Source organism: Mercenaria mercenaria, chromosome 12, assembly GCF_021730395.1.
Source record: "Mercenaria mercenaria strain notata chromosome 12, MADL_Memer_1, whole genome shotgun sequence".
Lineage (NCBI taxonomy): Eukaryota > Metazoa > Mollusca > Bivalvia > Venerida > Veneridae > Mercenaria > Mercenaria mercenaria.
The window spans coordinates 54209414-54228997 of NC_069372.1; the positions used below are offsets into that span (position 1 = coordinate 54209414).

Below are 19584 nucleotides of genomic sequence, written 5' to 3' on the forward strand. Positions count from 1 at the left end.
GTAATGTCTCAGTTCCTTTCGAAAACTGGCTCGATCCCGTCATAGGTTAGAGTTATGGCCCCTTAAAGGGCCAAAAAAAATTATTTTGGTTTGTGAACATGATAGAGACCACATTTTGCAATCAGCTTTAATCAAACTTGCACATAACATGTATTGGCATAATATCTGAGTTCCTTTTGAAAACTGGCAAGATCCTATCATTGGTCCAGAGTTATGGCCACTTAAAGGGCCAAAATTTGCTATTTTGGCTTTTGCAGACATATAGAGACTTCATTTATGGTTTGATTTGATACAAACTTGCAAAATATCTTTAACAACAATAGATCTTGAATTCGATGATGAATCCTTCAGATCCAATCATAGGTTCTGGAGTTACGGCCTCTGATTGACCCGTGAAAGAGCCAATCTTTGTTATTTTTTACCTTGTGAACACTATAGAAGTGACATTTTATATTCGATTTTAAATAAACTTACACACAATTTAAGTCACAATAAAATCTTGGTTCTTTTCGAAAACCAGCTAGATTCCATCATGGGTTCTAAAGTTACTGCCCCTGAAATGGACGAAATTTTCTATTTTAGCCCTTTCAGCCAAATAAGGGTTACATTTATGCTTTGATTGATACAAACTGGCACAGACTCTTTATCTTGATGATCTCTAGGCCAGGCTAGAAACTGGGTCATGTGGGGTCAAAAATTAGGTCACCAGGTCAAATCAAAGGAAAAATTTGTTAACACCATAGAGGCCACATTTAGGACCCTGTCTTCGTGAAATTTTATTAAAACGTTTATGTTGATGATTCCTGTGCAAAGTTCAAAACTAGGTCAGATGAGTTCAAAAGCTAGGTCACCCGGTCAAATCAAAAGAATTAACACTCTTAAGGCCATAATTATGACTCGTTCTCCTTGAAACAATGTTTATCTTGATGATTTCTAGGTCCAGTGTGAAACTGGGTCATAAGGAGTCAAAAACTAGGTCACACGCTCAAATCAAAGGAAAAGCTTGTTAACACTCTAAAGGCCATATTTATGATCCTATCTTCAAGAAACTTGGTTTGAATGTTTATCTTGATGATTCCAAGGCCAAGTTTAACAGGTAGGCGATATAGGGTCATTATGACCCTCTTGTTAAATTAGCCACTACTAACCTGTCATTGACATGTTTAAATCGCGAACGTTTCTTATTGCTCGTGGAATATATATAAGCTTCTGGAATGCTTTTTAAAAATCAAAATTATTTCCTAAAATTTATAGTACACATTCAACTACTTACGCTATATAGTTTCACACTACATTCATCTCCATTCGTTTTCAACATTGATAATCTAGACTCCATATTGCATACTTATATATTTACTAAAAGAATATCCTAAATACAATAATTAATGGATATAATTATTCTTATTCTTAAACATCAACAGAAAATATTTTTATAGTCGAGGTCTTTCTCACACATGGTCCGGGTCGTGCAAACCGTTTATATAATAAACATAAATAAATATATATATACAATAAACATAATAATATATAAACACTAAGAACATAAAGAAACTTTATTGTACACGAACTTTGGAATTAAAAACGTTGTCCTCTACGTCAACGTCTTACTAGTATACGTCGGATCAAGTCAGCATTTCCCACTGCAAGACCAACTTGAGGCCAAAAAGGGCATGTGAAAACTTCTGTGAACTGCTAATCTATACATGAACAATGATACAAATACCCAGGGTGTTCAGAATGCGTTGATTTAACATTGATTTCACGATTCTAAACGTTGTGACTATTGTTTCCACGTACTTCCCCACAGACGGATTGATGTACACAGGTTGTCGGAAGGATTGTTCTTGACTCTCCTAAAATTCAGTTTGAGTCAACACTGTATTTAAAGTACAGCTTAGATTTGCAAAGTGTAACGTTCCTAAGCGTCTCAGTGTATATCTAGTTGAACGAACAAAGTGAATAATTTCATTAATGAACATGTTCAGATATCTGGAAAACCATGATTATTGCTCTATTTCAATGGAGTTAATGTCTCTCGATTCCAGTGGCGTTGATTTATCACGGTTCAAATATTGACCGCTACTCCCACGTCACTTTTCTTCTGAAATACGCTAATGCCTGCTATATCAGTTCGAATTACAATGTATATACAGCCAGGCGCTTTGTGAATAGCCGAAACCGTAATCAAAATATTAGACAAAGACCAGTGATATAATTCAGCTCAAACAGTGGTAGGGGGCGTTATCGATGTTGCTCAGTGCATTACCTATCGGGGAACAGGCTCAGTCTAATAGAGTATGCTGTCATTTTTTCCTGGTTGTGTTTTATGTATCCGAAAGATTTTCTTTTAAATTTTATTTTAAAAATTTCAATAACTACTACCCAGAAAGCGGATAATCAAGTGTCAAAAGCCTGTGCTGGTGCCTATGTGCAACCTCCGACAGCGACTTAGACAAGCCGGTGCAAAATGAGCTTAACCTTTAGCCTGCTGGCGGCAAGTGATTCTGCCTTTGCGACCAGTGCAGACCAAAATTTGCCTGCAAACATTGTCTGCACTGTTCACTATTCAGTCAGTTAATTTTCAGTTGACACCTCTTCGTATAATAAATGGTACTGCTCAGATCGAATGATGGACCAGTCCAATTTAGAAATTTAGTAGGCTAAGGGCTTAAGGACTACAATTTTCGTTGAGATTTAAAGATTTCTATGTTGTTATTGCAAATATAACGTTAAGTCTTGAAGTAAACAAATCTTTAATTCCATTCAGTTATGTTACACATGAAAGCTTTCCACCAATCATAATAGCTCAAAATTAGTATTTTTCCAGGAAATAAACAAACTTAAAAAGGTAACCTCAAAGTATTACACTCGGACCTGGACTTCATACACATCATATTAAGAACAGAAAATGTCTAAGGCCTACTATTATTTCAGTGGAGGAACTTTCCCCGGTATGGCCTCTTGTTTACTGGGAGAAGTTTCTTCTATAGTATCTATAGCGACCATTTCCACGTGACCAACGACGAGAACTTCTATCCATATGTATGGAAATATGATTCCATCATTCTTCACGCTCTTGTATGTCTTACTACTTCTATCAAGAATCAGCATTTTGTTGTCAACCATATTGACACGTTTCAAACAATTCTTGTCACACCAGTCGTGTTCCTTTTTGTTCATTTCAGCGTCTACTAAAATCAGTCTAACAATTTGGTTTTTAGGGTTGGATTGAAAGTAATAAAATGATTCTAGAAACAGTCTTGGTTTGAACATGTTTTGTACAATAAAGTGACACGGAATTTTTATTCTGTTCTCACCATATGGTGATGTCATTGGATGTTCACTGTGATAAAGGCTTGCGTTAAACCATACACCGATTGGTGAATTTTGGTCACGTGCTAGTTTCGTCCAATATGGCGATTCTGTGTTTCTCGGGATCATAACTCCTTCTTCGAATATTTTGCGGATGTTTTGTGTAGTGGTCATGTGATAAAAGTATTGGATCGGTTCCAGTTCTCTATGTTCCAGAGAGTTCATAAATGCCTGAAAATGTATTAAATGTATCTGTAGTGAACGATAATACAGGTGATCATTGTGTAATACAAATCTTGAGCAACGAACAGTTGATGCCGACCAACATAATCATTATTCTGATGTGTTGCTGCTGTAATTTACCAAATATCCGTCGGAATTTGGGGAAAAACTTTCATTAGAAACTGTTTTACATATAACAATTTCAAGCACCAAATAAAATGTAAATTCATTATTTGCCTATTAAGAAAATGAAGGTTTATGTTGGTAAAACGTATGTTTTATTGTTTTGTAAAAGCATCCCGAGGTATTGATTGGTACCCTACAGGTTTAGGCAGTAACGTACCCCAATGGATTCTGCAGATGCTATCACATGAAACAAACATGAATAACCATTATCCTGGCATAAATCAATCGTGTAAAATGAATATGGAGAAGTGTTCAATTTCTTTTCAGAGTTGTTTTAATTCTAAGTTATGGGGTCGTTAAATTCTAGAATGCCTGACAGTGTGTAAAGAGCACGTGATCTCCTTGTAAACATACGTTTACTCTCTTGCTATATACAACTTAAAATTGACATATATTGCCAGTATATTATCATTTTAAGGGGTGTGTTAACAGGATGCTAAATTTATATTAACAATGATACCATGTGGTGTTAACACGCCTTTCTTTATTTCTGCACGATCCTTGAAAACGCAAGAGTATTATCACCCTGTACCGCAGGATTAAAACAAATTTTTCAGGAATTAAGTGATGTAAGTATTGCCTGGTATTGATTTTAGGAAACTGTATTAAAATCCAGTAGCAATTTGGTATTTCTACTGGCATTTTAACTGAATATGTGAATTTACTAAGAATAGAGTAACCGTGGTTACTAAGTATTTATTCACACCAGTTCTTTAATCATTTTTCTTTATTGCTGTTATCTGTGTTGATCGTAAAGAATTAATATAGAATAGAAATTAATTGAATTAAATTGGAGCAAAATAAAAACAAATCGAATTTAATGACAAAAATGGAAGTAACATTAATCTAAGAAAATATAAAGAGGAGTAATTCTGGTGAAATTCTCCTGGTCGTACATGATATTGTTGGACAGAAACTTAACAAGTCATATTTGACCTTATTTTATTTTACTTTTAAGATTCACCCTTGGATTACTCAATTAAGGCTCTAGGTCTTACATGTGAAACATCGATTTCTTCTGTTGTGTGTATGTGCCAAGTTGTTCTTATATCATTCTATGAATAGATGTAAAACAAATAACAATAGTAAATTGACCAAAAATATTTGACCTCTTAGTGTAACCTTGACATTTAACCTTTAAGCTAGGGATCTAGGTCTTGCGCTTGACATATTGTCTTTTTATTGGGATCACTCTTACCAAGTAAAATCAGAATCCGAGAGCTATTCTTGCTGAGAATGACATAGGCCCTGTTAACCTTTGACATCCAAGTGCAACATTGGCCTTCAAGGTACGGCTCTCGCGACATATTGCCATACATGTGCTAAGTAATATAAAAATCCCGTGACGGATAGCAAAGAATGACAGGAAAACAGACACATGAACTGGAAGAATAACGGACTGACAGACGGACTAGGCACAGACCTAAAGTCCATGAAAGTAGGTTTCCACCAGTACAGAACTAATAAAAGCGTAACGATCAGATATTAATATGTTAGGGTTTTGCATGTTTTAGCTAGAATATCGTTCAGACATGTATTTTTATTATAACTTCTGCAGAATCTCCATTGGGACATGTTGGTACCATCTAATTTAAGGGATCGGACATAAAACAAATCTCTCAGGATTCAGCAGTTTTATGCACGCTACAATTTTGCTAAGTCTTGGTATTTCAAGTTTACTTTTATCGCTGTCCTGATCGTTAGAATATAAAATTCAAACCTCTAGTTCGTTGGCCTCGTGTCCATGTGCATGGCTCTTCCTAAAGTCCCCGAACATATCTTTTTTGGTCCTTTTACGAAGTCTATTAAGGTTTATTACTTATAAAGAAGCCTATTTGTTACTAACAAATAACATGTTACAGTGGAATGCTTACGAATACGTTTAAGTTATTCAAACAATTCACCGTTTCTTCTTTAGTTGTTCCAAATCAGTGAACCTTATTATTAAATGTCTCCGATCCTTTAGTATCTAAGGGCGACCAGAACGTAAGTCCTGTTAAACCATAGCTTTAAGACGGAACGAGTTAACTTTCCTTATACATACGATTGGTAGTGAGGCACCAATGCAAAGGTAGGAGATATTCCGATGATAGGAGTGTAGCACTGTGTACCTACTGAAACATGTAACCAAGTGATCATTAAATGTAATGTAGAAAGGTAGAAGGAGAAGCTCCTATCATAGAAGACGTTGTGCTAAAACCTTCAAAAGGGTCATTTATTGTTCCAAATCAGCGAACCTTATTATTAAATGTCTCCGATCATTTGGTATCTAAGGGCGACCAGGACGTAAGTCCTGTTAAACCATAGCTTTAAGACGGAACGAGTTAACTTTCCTTATACGATTGATTTTTAGTGGTTGGACACCAATTATAATGTACATGCATGCGAAGGTAGGAGATAGAAATTGTATTCCGACGATGGGAGTGTAGCACTGTGTACTTACTTAAACATGTAGCTAAGGGATCATTTTTTCTTAAAATTATTTCTAACAACCCTAATGATCAATTACCGTATACTATAACATATTAATATCCAGATCATACTTTGCATGTTATGGACATAAAATTTAATTTTGGCCAAAACATCATACCCCAAAGATTTGCCTGGCCAAAACATCCTAGGCCAAAACATCCTAGCTGGCCAAAACGTTCTACATTCATTTTAAATACATCTGAACAGGCGTAATAATAGAAAGTGTGTACATGTCTTATAAGTCATATATAACATCACAAGGAAACTCTTATGTCAGCATATAAAAAAGGAATGAATTAGGTGTTTTTGAGTCTCCTGGTCGACATTAAATTTAATAACCTGACCTCAACATTTTTACGCTTCTACTACGCTTCTACAATCGAAAGAAAAGTGGATTTTGATGTGTTTTAGAACACAGAAGTAGATATAAGTAAAAATAATATTAAAAAAAAATAAATTTAGTCAGTCAGAAACGCATATATTTCTTTATCAATAGTTTTATATTCAACTGCAGAACCAGTGGTCTATATAAAAACATATTTGTAAAAATTTTGATCAAGAAGAAACATAGAAATTTAATGTTAGAATACAATTTACCCAGATGTTCAGTGCTATATCAGCCTTCAGTGTTGGGCCATAATTCACTGTGGTCAGTTAGCTTGTCAGTGATAATGAGATAACATGCTGGGCAGCAAACCACAGATATTTTCTGGGTCTGGCCAAGATTCCTTAGACTGAAAAGGGTCATTGACAAAGCACCAATAACATAGCGATCTAAGGGCGATTAGAACGTAAGTCATGTTAAACCATAGCTTTTAACACGGAACGAGTTAACTTTCCTTATACATACGATTGATACCCGTCCTGAATCTTTTAAGCAGTGGGACAGTAATTATTACGGCCGCAGGAAATCTTTCGACTTGTAATGTACATGCATGCAAAGGTAGGAGATAGTAATTGTATTCCCACAACGGGAGTGTAGCGCTGTGTGCTTACTGAAACTTGTAGCGAAGGATCATTAAAGGTAATGTAGAAAGGTTGAAGGAGAAGACAATTATCAAACTTTTCGTCCTATCATAGAAGAAAAAGATTTTTTTGTCCTAAGATCCTCAAAAGGGTAATTGACAAAGCATCAATATCACATAGTGAAGAAAAACATTGCAAAGCATGACAAGATTGCGAGATAGATACTCTGCAGTAGGAATTACGATTTTATTTCTATAGCTTGTCGAATAGAGATTAAAACATAAATGAAGCACACTTTCACATACTAGTAATATCCATTCCTGAGTTACTATGTTCAAAATATGATTAATGCGTACTATTTTGGCATAACCACATAACAAATGCTTAAACTAATGTGAAAAAAAACATTACATCATTTATAGCAAGGTAAGTAACGCTTGCGCCTTACCGTGCTAAAATGGGAGCACTCAGTAACCCTTGTCTCCGATCTAAAAATATCAACCGTGCTAAAATGAGAGCACTTAAGTAACGCTTGTTCCTTGAGTAACACTTGTCCCTTATCTAACAATATCAACCGTGCTAAAATGGGAGCACTAAGTAACCCTTGTTCCTTATCTAACAATATCAACCGTGCTAAAATGGGAGCACTAAGTAACCCTTGTCCCTTATCTAACAATATCAACCGTGCTAAAATGGGAGCAGTAAGTAACCCTTGTCCCTTACTAGAATCTAACAATATCAACCCTGCTAAAATGGGAGCACTAAGTAACCCTTGTCCCTTATCTAACAATATCAACCGTGCTAAAATGGGAGCACTAAGTAACACTTGTCCCTGATCTAACAGTATCAACCGTGCTAAAATGGGAGCACTAAGTATTACTTCTCCCTGATCTAACTAAATTAATCGTGCTAAAATGGGAGCACTAAGTAACCCTTGTTCCTTATCTAACAATATCAACCGGGTTAAAATGGGAGCACTAAGTAACACTTGTCCCTTATCTAACAATACCAACCGTGCTAAAATGGGAGCACTAAGTAACCCTTGTCCGTTATCTAACAATATCAACCGCGCTAAAATGGGAGCACTAAGTAACCCTTGTCTCTGAGCTAACAATATCAATCGTGCTAAGATGGGAGCACTAAGTATTACTTCTCCCTTATCTAACCATGTCGATCGTGCTAAAATGGGAGCACTAAGTAACACTTGTCCCTGATCTAACAATATCAACCGTGCTAAAATGGAAGCACTAAGTAACACTTGTCCCTATTCTAACCATATCGATCGTGCTAAAATGGGAGCACTAAGTTACCCTTGTCCCTGATCTAACCATATCGATCGTGCTAAAATGGGAGCACTAAGTAACACTTCTCCCTGATCTAACCATATCAAGCGTGCTAAAATGGGAGCACTAAGTACCCCTTGTCCCTTATCTAACAATATCAACCGTGCTAAAATGGGAGCACTAAGTAACCCTTGTCCCTAATCTAACAATATCAGTCGTGCTAAAATGGAAGCACTAAGTAACACTTGTCCCTAATTTAACAATATCAATCGTGCTAAAATGGGAGCACTATGTAATACTTGTCCCTGATCTAACTATATCAACCGTGCTAAAATGGGAGCACCTTGTAACACTTTTCCCTTATCTTACAATATCAATCATGCTGAAATGGGAGCACTATGTAATACAAGTCCCTGATCTAACTATATCAACCGTGCTAAAATAGAAACACCTTGTAACGCGTGTCCCTTATCTAACTATATCAACCGTGCTAAAATTGGAGCACCTTGTAACGCTTGTAACTTTATCAATCGTGCTGAAATGGGAACATGTTGTAACGCTTGTTCCTTATCTAACTATATCAATCGTGCTGAAACGGGAGCATGTTGTAACGCTTGTTCCTTATCTAACTATATCAATCGTGCTGAAACGGGAGCATGTTGTAACGCTTGTTCCTTATCTAACTATATCAATCGTGCTGAAATGGGAGCATGTTGTAACGCTTGTTCCTTATCTAACTATATCAATCGTGCTGAAATGGGAGCATGTTGTAACGCTTGTTCCTTATCTAACTATAGCAATCGTGCTGAAATGGGAGCATGTTGTAACGCTTGTTCCTCATCTAACTATATCAATCGTGCTAAAATGGGAGCATGTTGTAACGCTTGTCATTTATCTAACAATATCAATCGTGCTAAAATGGGAGCATGTTGTAACGCTTGTTCCTTATCTAACTATATCAATCGTGCTAAAATGGGAGCATGTTGTAACGCTTGTCATTTATCTAACAATATCAATCGTGCTGAAATGGGAGCATGTTGTAACGCTTGTTCCTTATCTAACTATATCAATCGTGCTGAAATGGGAGCATGCTGTAACGCTTGTTCCTTATCTAATTATATCAATCATGCTGAAATGGGAGCATGTTGTAACGCTTGTTCCTTATCTAACTATATCAATCGTGCTGAAATGGGAGCTGAAATGGGAGCATGTTGTAACGCTTGTTCCTTATCTAACTATATCAATCGTGCTAAAATGGGAGCATGTTGTAACGCTTGTCATTTATCTAACAATATCAATCGTGCTAAAATGAGAGCATGGTGTAACGCTTGTTCCTTATCTAACTATATCAATCGTGCTAAAATGGGAGCATGTTGTAACGCTTGTCATTTATCTAACAATATCAATCGTGCTAAAATGGGAGCATGTTGTAACGCTTGTTCCTTATCTAACTATATCAATCGTGCTGAAATGGGAGCATGTTGTTACGCTTGTCATTTATCTAACAATATCAGTCGTGCTGAAATGGGAGCATGTTGTAACGCTTGTTCCTTATCTAACTATATCAATCATGCTGAAATGGGAGCATGTTGTAACGCTTGTTCCTTATCTAACTATATCAATCGTGCTAAAATGGGAGCATGTTGTAACGCTTGTCATTTATCTAACAATATCAATCGTGCTAAAATGGGAGCATGTTGTAACGCTTGTTCCTTATCTAACTATATCAATCGTGCTAAAATGGGAGCATGTTGTAACGCTTGTCATTTATCTAACAATATCAATCGTGCTGAAATGGGAGCATGTTGTTACGCTTGTTCCTTATCTAACTATATCAATCATGCTGAAATGGGAGCATGTTGTAACGCTTGTTCCTTATCTAACTATATCAATCGTGCTAAAATGGGAGCATGTTGTAACGCTTGTCATTTATCTAACAATATCAATCGTGCTGAAATGGGAGCATGTTGTAACGCTTGTTCCTTATCTAACTATATCAATCGTGCTAAAATTGGAGCATGTTGTAACGCTTGTTCCTTATCTAACTATATCAATCGTGCTAAAATGGGAGCATGTTGTAACGCTTGTTCCTTATCTAACTATATCAATCGTGCTAAAATGGGAGCATGTTGTAACGCTTGTCATTTATCTAACAATATCAATCGTGCTGAAATGGGAGCATGTTGTAACGCTTGTTCCTTATCTAACTATATCAATCATGCTGAAATGGGAGCATGTTGTAACGCTTGTTCCTTATCTAACTATATCAATCGTGCTAAAATGGGAGCATGTTGTAACGCTTGTCATTTATCTAACAATATCAATTGTGCTGAAATGGGAGCAATATGTAACACTTATCTCATGATCACAAAAAATAAAAATTTCACATGTCCCCTCAGTGCTATCTTTTCTTTTATTTGGTGGAGATTTTTTTCTAATTTTCTGTAACTGAAGGTATATCCCTTTAATTGTTAAGATTTTGTGAGCCTTGAAAGTTGTGTCAATATGGACAATACACTTTGCAATGACATAACATGGAGACAGATTTATTGTCAGCCGTTATATAAATTTTAAATCCGTAAAAAGTACAAAAAGTATTAAATATTTAACATAAGTGGCGGATCCTAATCCGGATAGAAAGATTTTTTTTCTAATTGGATTTACAATTTTGTTTTAAGCGAACAATTTGTTCAAATAAATACCAATGTAAAGAGTAATTTGTATTTATTTTTCAGAGAGCTAACAACATATTTCAGTGAAATATATCTCGTATTTTCACAGTGAAAAAAAATCAAATTTATTCATTTAAATAAGATTTAGTCAAAATTGTTTAATACAGAAGTCATTAAGATTCGTAGATCCTGGTAAATTTAAATTAATTAAACCTTTAAAAGTAAAGTAAAAATAACTGATTTGCATCACCAAAGTAAAGAAAACTACGACCAACACTTGAGGCATATCAATAGTTATTTTGTTGTTGTTGTTGTTGTTTTTAAATAGATTTTAAAATCAAAAAACAAAAGAAAGGAACTTTAGAAAATGTATATTTAACGGGTCTTACAATGACTGATTGGCGGAAAAGCTTCATGTTCTGGTTCCGAGTTCTTATTTCAGTAATATAGTTTGGAATGTCCCTTACAAAATTCCATATATATTTTAAGGGTACCTGTGTGAACCGAAAAGGTATCGAAATCTGTACCCGTGTATCTGCGGAAGGCGACACATTTGGTATGTACTCCAAGAAAAGAGAGCATGTTGGTACTAGCATAAATCTAACAGAGCTCGGTTTGAGCCAAATGAGATTAATAGAACAGCGCACTTGTTCTGATTTGAAAACGTTAAAACGTGTCTCATATACATTTGTCTTAAATTTAGATCATAGATTAACAAAGCAGGGATTTTTATTGAATCCATTTTTGTATGCTACTGACAGTATACGTTTTGTGCAACATTAAAATAAGTGATTTCAGATCGTGTAATTATGCATATAATCTATTTTGACAGCAGCTTTATCTATTTTAGCACACTTGTTTGCACTAAATAGGTGCGAGCTTTTATAAAATAAAATGTTATTCTATCAATTTAGTAGCGTGAAATGTGCAGTTTATGCAACTTTTGGTATCAACAATGCCAGACCACACATAACATAAGATAAATTGCATGTAAATTTGAAAAAAAGGGAAGTCTCTTTAACGATTTTCTGCTGTTTTTCTTCTTTACAATGTCGGGAAACAGTGTAGCTTATCACACAAAACTGTCAAAAAGTTTTGTTTGTTTATGAATGGCGACAAAGCGGCGTTAATAGATAAATCAATGGACTTTTATTAAATATAAGGTCAAGAAACGTCGTACAATCTCATCGATAACTTATTGTTTGCATGTCAAGCCAAATTGAAAACCGTAACATTTATAGTTACGATATATATCTTTATTGTTCGTTCTGAATTTACTGCAGAAATGTGAAAAGGTTTAAAAAGCCCTGTGAGAAAGGCGACCAAACATCAAACATTGTTACTGTTAGAATACGAAATGTTTTTGAATCCTTTGGGGCGTTTTTGATTAACAGAATAAAAGGTCAAAACAAGATCAAATCTGGTTGCATAGTCATAACTTTCGAGCAGTTTGACATGAAATAAATAATATTTGTAAAGAAAAGAAAAGCGCCCCGGGTAGTTTACAACAGGTTTAAGCCTACCTTGTTTAGCTCAGTAGTTCCGTAACTGGCATAGCTCCAAGTAAGTATTGTATGCATCAGGCCTGCACACAGTTTGTTATGTAAAAGTAACTTTAGGTGGGTGGGCCGGTGGTCTAGTGGCAACACGCTTGACTGTCAATCTAGAGGGTCGGGGTTCGAATCCCGGTCCAGGCACTGGAAATTTCTGAGATGCTCTTGAGTGTCTCCCGCCTGACTAAGAGGCCTGTACTGGTTCTTCCAAGAAAAGACGGCTTCGTGACGGCGCTATACACCAGGCACGTTAAAGAACCAAACTGTCTATTCACAAAGAGTAGGCTAAGTTAGCTGGACAGGCCTGTATCATAAAAGGATCTCTCTATCTGTAATGAGGGCTTTATCGCACTCTGTCCCTCTGGTCAGATCGCTCTATGTACTAGCAGAGGATGAATTTCGCGCCCTGTGTGGCTGCGTTTGCTATATGTAAAGCGCCTTTGAACGTATTTATCATGAAAGAGGCGCTATATAAATCTGGTATAATAATAATAATAATAATAATAATAATAATAATTAAATGGGCGGAATTTGAGTTTAAACTCAATTAAACATACGCGTTTATTGTGTTGTTTTTTCTTTTCCTAAATATGCGGGGACACTCTTCTACATGCTCGCGGACTCTAAGCCAAAGAGTCTGGGATTCTGGGTCTGCACACATATATGGTATCTGCCATTAATCAAGAAATTCGAGAGTTTGTCCCCCGAGAAAGGCACAATTCTCTGTAGTCAATCCGTCTGAAGTCATTCATTCTTGACCTGTGCTCCATGTCAGAAAATTTTCAGTTACAGGTTTGTACTTGGAGGAGTATAGCAATATTGGCAATCTCCCTTAAAGAGTTGTTTTTCTTCCTCCCCCGCTTCTGAAGTAGTCAGGGAAAGAGATTGGATACACTGTTAAAGTTAAGGGACCGCCAGTACATAACCTAAAATTTTATTGAAACTAATACTATATCCATATAGAAAGAACAATAATCGAATCGTCAATACCGACGTTTCATATTGATATAGACCTATTTTTTTATCTTACAAAATTAGAAAAAAAATACGATTTTATCATTAAATCTAACGTTTTAGTGTTTTCCTATGGTTACGTTATGGGTCCACGCTGGGATGCTTGGAACCAGCTTAAACATCCATAGCAGACCTTAAAAACAAATGATGTCAGAGGACTCACCATCTACATGGAATATAGCGTTGCTCGTTTTTCTTCCTTTTTCGGATAAATTTCTATTTATTTTAGCTGTTTATGTTAGTCTCAGGGCCCGTTCCAGGAAGCCTACTTAGGACACAGTGAGAACTAAAGGAGTTATGTGTTTCATGAACATCATTTTAAGTAGATTCGTTTTAACTCTTCGGCTGTTCTTAGAATCTGTGCATAAGAGTAATAAGGTAGATTTGTTATAAAACTGAATTAACAACACCTTTTACAAATAATACAAGTTATAATCTATGAAATAAATGAGCCGCGCCATGAGAAAACCAACATAGTGCGTTTGCGACCAGCATGGATCCAGACCAGCCTGCGCATCCGCAGTCTGGTCAGGATCCATGCTGTTCGCTTTCAAAGCCTATCGCAATTAGAGAAACCGTTAGCGAACAGCATGGATCCTGACCAGACTGCGCGGATGCGGAGGCTGGTCTGGATCCAGACTGGACGCAAATGCACTGTTGGTTTTCTTACGGTGCGGCTCATTTAGAGTTTGACATACATGATAGATCTCTACCGAAAATGAATATACTTTATGTGAGAGATCAGGGGCCGTATTCATAAAGCATCTTAAGTTTAAGGTTTGACTTAAGTTGAAGATTTTACATAAGTTTGTTGTGATTTCAGCTTAAGTCTAAGTAAAAAACTTTAAGTCCTATTCATAAAACAGCTTAAACTTAAGATACGTAAGAAATGACTTAAGTCAGAAAACAAAATAGCGCCGCGAGTACGATTAAAGTGTTGTTTTTCAGATAAAGGCACTTTAAACATAATTGTGCATGTTGTATCTGTCTGAAATTAATGTTGTTGTTTTTTAATGTTTTCGTCCACAATAAAAGCCAAGAATTACTTATTAAGTTGTTTTATGAATAACAAATATACTTGAGTAAAATAAATTAAGTAATACTTAAGTAAATAATCAATTTCTTATAATTATACTCAAGATGCTTTATGAATACGGCCCCTAGTCTATAAAAATACACAGCATTTGCACTTCATTTCCTATATCATACGAATAGTAATAACATAAATCTAAAAAATAAGATGTTCAAATGTTTTTTTCAAATGAGTATCCTTGATCGCAATGAGGAAACGATGCGTGAAATTGAAAAAAGAAAATAAAAAGACGACAGGTAGCGATTTATCAAACTCAATCTTTTACTGAAATGGACTATTTTAACGACAGACCGAGAAAATACATTACGTCTTATTCGCATCATATACATGTATGACCCTAATATGGATATCTGAGGTAAACATAAAAGACAACACGCAGCGGTCTTTGCTTTAAAATAGAGTCTGTTATGATATAAGATTTTCCTTCTATTCAATGTTTTTCAATGGTTTGAACTAAATTTTGTATACAAGTCGTAGCATTTATTTGAAAACTTTAGTATTCTTCATTGGGAAATTTTCAGATATATTTCACTCTCATAATATGTATCATACACTTTGAGTGGAGACATAGCGATAGGTAAGCCTGGTACTTGCCACCATAAACCATAATCATTATTGATTTTCAAATGATTTTCTTGTCCATTCATCTTAAAATCAAGATTATATGCCAGCATATAACTGAATAAAGCAAAAAAAGGCGTGAAGCGATAATCAACTTTTATTATGATTTACATAAACTATTAAAATTCAATATAGCATATAGAACATGATTGTAATTATGAATTTTCACAAATTTAGATTAAACATGTACTGATGTTTACTTTTGCATTGGTTAAAGCATGCGCAGAAACTTAGTTTTGTTGGGTTTAAATTCAGCCAGTTTTCAGATTACTTGCGACTACAGACATCGTATTCCTCTGTGGTCAATATTACAGGCACATATGGGCGTACGCTGGGTAGAACCACCTAAATGCTAAAAGCTAACTGGTTGGCTTATCCATCAGCGGGTGAGGTGCAAGAGGTTTGAGGGCCACAAAGCCTCTCCCTCCATCGTTCAAAAGCAGGCATCCTAACACTTCAGCTGATCAAATCAAACTATTACAGAACTCTAGCAAAATGATTTTAAAGAAGCACATTTACAAAAGGTTTCAAAGAGTCACACATATCACAAACAATGGATTGCCTATATTTAACGTATGCAAATGCACATCTGTATACTGAAATATGAAGCAAATGTATATTTACTAATAAAGATAAGAAAGAAACATTATTTTACAATTTTGTTATGGATTAAGACTGGTACCATGTCCTGATGGGCTTGACTGGGTCCATGACCTTTGATCTTTCTGTGACTTTTGATAGGTGTCTTTAACCTGTAATCTCAATTGATTCCACGCACTTTGATCTAACCACTGTTTCTAAGAAGTCTTGATTTGAAGCTCTATGTTTTTAATCTACAAACTGGTTCCGTCTAAATTTTAGACCAATTGCATGCCCTTTAAAATTTCGTTTCAAGAAATGAAATCTAAACTGGTTTCACGACCTATCCATTGACTTACAATGTGATGAATTTTAAAACAATTTTCAAAGCTAAATTTTTATCCCACAATCGATCTCATGACCCCATTTACAAACCGAAGCACTTCTTATTAAGTTATTTCTACAGGACCATGGTTGCTTGAGAACAATTCACCTAACTGAAAACCAGACCAAAATACTTTAAAAATGTGTAAACGAGAATAAACAATGAAATGAACGCACTTTGTCTCTGCATAAAAAAGAATTATGTATATAATGTTTGAAAACTACTGCATATGTGTCAAATAACTGATAAGTAAACATATTTTGTATATAGTGTTATACAGGTATAGCATTCTACCAATATGTATAGACACAACTCACAATTCATATATATACATGCAGATACATGTCAATGTAATGTTGTAATAATCATATACATACAACAAAAATAATATCATTTCAAATAGTTAACAAGAATATAGATCCTACAAACAACACTTAACATTTTTACAGAAGCACCTAGCTTCGTAGCCAATCAATTTAAACTAGCTAAATTACAATATTAGCCAATCAAACGCAATAACTGAATTGTAACATTAGCCAGTTTAAACTTGCTAAATTATATTATACAATCAAAACCCGCTAAGCTATAGCACGAGATTTCCAAAAAAAAACTGTGTTTTCAGTATAACAAAAACTGTGTTTTCAGCATAACAAAAACTGTGTTTTCAGCATAACATTTAAATTAAACAGGTGCTGTTTGGACACGCAATTTCACTCATTCTAGAGTGCAGTTCATTCTCCCCCTTACTGTCAACTAACGGTAAAAGATGTAATTGTCGAGCACTCATGACGCACTATATAAAATAAAATAACACGGAAAAGTATAAGCACAGTCCGTGTCACATTAAAGATCATTTTTTCCTAAAATGCGTTTCATTTACCAATTTTTAACCTTTTTACATAATATCGTATATATCTTTAGCCATATCGGTAAATGACATTTAAATAACATGAGTATTTAAGCTGTTTCAATATTCTTAATTCCCGTTAGGCCGGCTTTTCCATTCTTCGCAAACTTTATAATCGTTTTCAAGTGCTGCTATAGCATGAACGTTTAAGTATATGAAAATATTTATGAAATAAGGTATTAACACATTGTTATGTCCGTATATCCACTATAAACTTATAAATCAAATTGAACAAATATTTCATGTTCAAGCAAGGAATGCATGTATTAACTGTAGCTGTCATGTCTATTAACATTGACTGTAAGTTCCTCCTCAGACTTCAGTTATTTCATTTTTACAAGTTTAGTTTCAACACTGAACATAAGGAATACGTAGTTTCTGCTACAGTTTCTGTAATATTTGCCACATAATCCAAGAATGATTTGGTATATTTTCGTCTGAACAACATTGTCTGTGTTACTTTTATTCTCATTTATGTTATTTAATCACATGTTCATCACGTACGGATCACCACGCCCTCTGACGGGGTTTCTTTATACAAGTCAAGTCCACTCACGTCAAGCAAATCGGCATCATCATTGTCATGCTTAACAATATTGTTATTTTGTTCCACAACCACATTTTGAACATTTGTATCAACACCATTAGTTTCTTTCACAAGAATTGAGGACCGAGCTTTGGCCGAATTTGACCTATATGATAAGCTGTGGTGCTTAGCATCAGGTCTGCCGATATAAACTTTATCAATTGGCTTGGCCACAGTGGTTGAAAGACCTCTGCTAGCGCGAAGGGATTGCGTTTTTCTATCTTGCATTTTCACAACTCGTGGATTAAATGAAACGTGTTGGTAGGCGGGCCCGAGGCCGACATTGTGGTGTCTGACTTTAACTCCCTTAACATGGGTGCTGTCTACAGCATCTGTGGACCATGATGGTAACGCTGAACGTGGTCTCACAGAAACCACGTGACTTGCACGGTTATCACGTGATTGCCATCGTATTCTCTCCGGCAAATCGCTGTAACGAATAGCATTCCGCTCTATTGTGTTTTTCTTCCAATTTTCGTACGAAGTCGTTTTGCCTTTTTGCTTCACCACCTCGTAATTCGGCTGAGATGTCATAGTCACGGTGTGATTTTGTACTTCCGGTCGAGACGTTGTGGTCACGGTGTAAGATGATGTTCCCTCGCTAAAATTTCTATAATCTGGGACATTGACACGTACATGGGTAACACCCTCATCTCCCGTCACGTGGTAGCCATTTTCCTGGTGAGTCGTTCGCACAGGCTCGTTAACAACAACGGTTTCGTACTTCGGTTCGCTGTATGTCGTGGTTCTCTTGACATGGACTTGTTCAGGCTGCACTGAGTGCGTATGCACCTGGACTTTTACTGGTTCAAATTCACGTGGTGATCCAGGCTCGGAGGCAATTCCTGTTGATTTCTCAAGCATTATTTTGATATCACGTAATTCCTGTGACAAATTTTCAAGCTCACTCCTCAAAGCAGACTCTGATACCTCCGACCTATTGTCACTCACGTCTGATTCAAATGACTCACGTTCCATTCGTGTAGGCCTTCCCTTCCGGTATAAAGGGATGCGCACGCCGTTTTCAAACACTTCCGTATGTCCATTTGTCATCACTGGTTGCTCCTCGTCATCATCGATATGAATTGTTGTTCCGTTACCAATCTTGTGTACCACCGCCTTTTCTCCATGTAAATCCACCAACTGTTTAAGTTCTCGTTTCGAATTATCGTACTCTTTACTCCGTAATGTCCAATTAATTTCATCATCTTTATTTCCTTTTGGCTGCGGAATTACCGTCTTGACCACCTTTACAGTGCGCAAATTCTTATGCAATGTCCTGAACGTACCGACATAAACACCAGCGTCTAAACCATTTGCACACCTAAACGCGTGCACCTGAAATTAACATAAAACTTTTATAGCAACACAAAAGAAAACGCATATTTGTCAAGAAACCGAATTTGTATGTAATATATGCAGTTAATAAATATTTCAAAATTTGGAAAAGAGGAAGCGTTTTTAAATCTGCTTGAACTATTTGAAATACGCTGGTAAAACAAGTGAAAATAAGAGCCATGTTACACATGGCTAATCCCCCCGCCGGGCATATTATAATTGAAGGCTAAAGTTCCTGGCAAGTTAGTGTCTGAAAGTATTAATTTTGGGGAAAGCTTTGAAGAACCGTTTAGTTGTGGTCCGCATCAGGGGCTTTAAAGTTAATCTTAAAAAAAAAAATAAATAAATGCAAGTCCACACAAAAATCTCTATCAGGTAGAAACTGGTCAAAATAC

General features: G+C 35.8%; 3 protein-coding genes across 7 annotated transcripts in view; 1 reads left to right on the plus strand and 2 right to left on the minus strand.

Moving 5' to 3' along the window:
- Positions 1 to 2736: 2736 nt before the first annotated feature.
- On the minus strand, positions 2737 to 5609 carry LOC123534784 (uncharacterized). The gene is made up of 2 exons (XM_045317207.2): positions 5441 to 5609; positions 2737 to 3543 (listed from the first exon to the last, which is right to left on the minus strand). Exons 1-2 carry the CDS (start codon positions 5495 to 5497, stop codon positions 2926 to 2928), a joined length of 675 nt encoding a protein of 224 aa, XP_045173142.2. The 5' UTR covers positions 5498 to 5609; the 3' UTR covers positions 2737 to 2925.
- A 3372-nt stretch (positions 5610 to 8981) lies between these two features.
- On the plus strand, positions 8982 to 13808 carry LOC123533366 (uncharacterized). Its single transcript, XM_045315009.2, has 2 exons — positions 8982 to 10788; positions 13744 to 13808. The coding sequence occupies exons 1-2, from the start codon at positions 8982 to 8984 to the stop codon at positions 13806 to 13808; spliced, it is 1872 nt and encodes a 623-aa protein (XP_045170944.2).
- Positions 13809 to 15473: 1665 nt separating this feature from the next.
- Positions 15474 to 19584, minus strand: part of LOC123535455 (uncharacterized) — a 42529-nt gene continuing 38418 nt past the window's right edge. For all 5 annotated transcript variants that reach the window (XM_045318136.2, XM_045318134.2, XM_045318138.2 and 2 more), the window contains one exon: positions 15474 to 19189. In XM_045318136.2, coding sequence (XP_045174071.1) covers positions 17762 to 19189 — 1428 coding nt within the window. In that variant the 3' untranslated portion in view covers positions 15474 to 17761. The remainder of the gene's footprint in view (positions 19190 to 19584) is intronic.

What these genes read in the sequence shown, in the direction of transcription:
- LOC123533366 (XM_045315009.2), top strand. Translation starts at nt 8,982, where the DNA reads ATGGGAACATGTTGTAACGCTTGTTCCTTATCTAACTATATCAATCGT. An exon ending in TGCTGAAATGGGAGCAATAT is followed by an intron (nt 10,789 to 13,743) that starts GTAACACTTATC and finishes CTAACGTTTTAG; the next exon opens with TGTTTTCCTATGGTTACGTT.
- LOC123534784 (XM_045317207.2), bottom strand. Translation starts at nt 5,497, where the DNA reads ATGTTCGGGGACTTTAGGAAGAGCCATGCACATGGACACGAGGCCAAC. An exon ending in ACGAGGCCAACGAACTAGAG is followed by an intron (nt 3,544 to 5,440) that starts GTTTGAATTTTA and finishes ATACATTTTCAG; the next exon opens with GCATTTATGAACTCTCTGGA.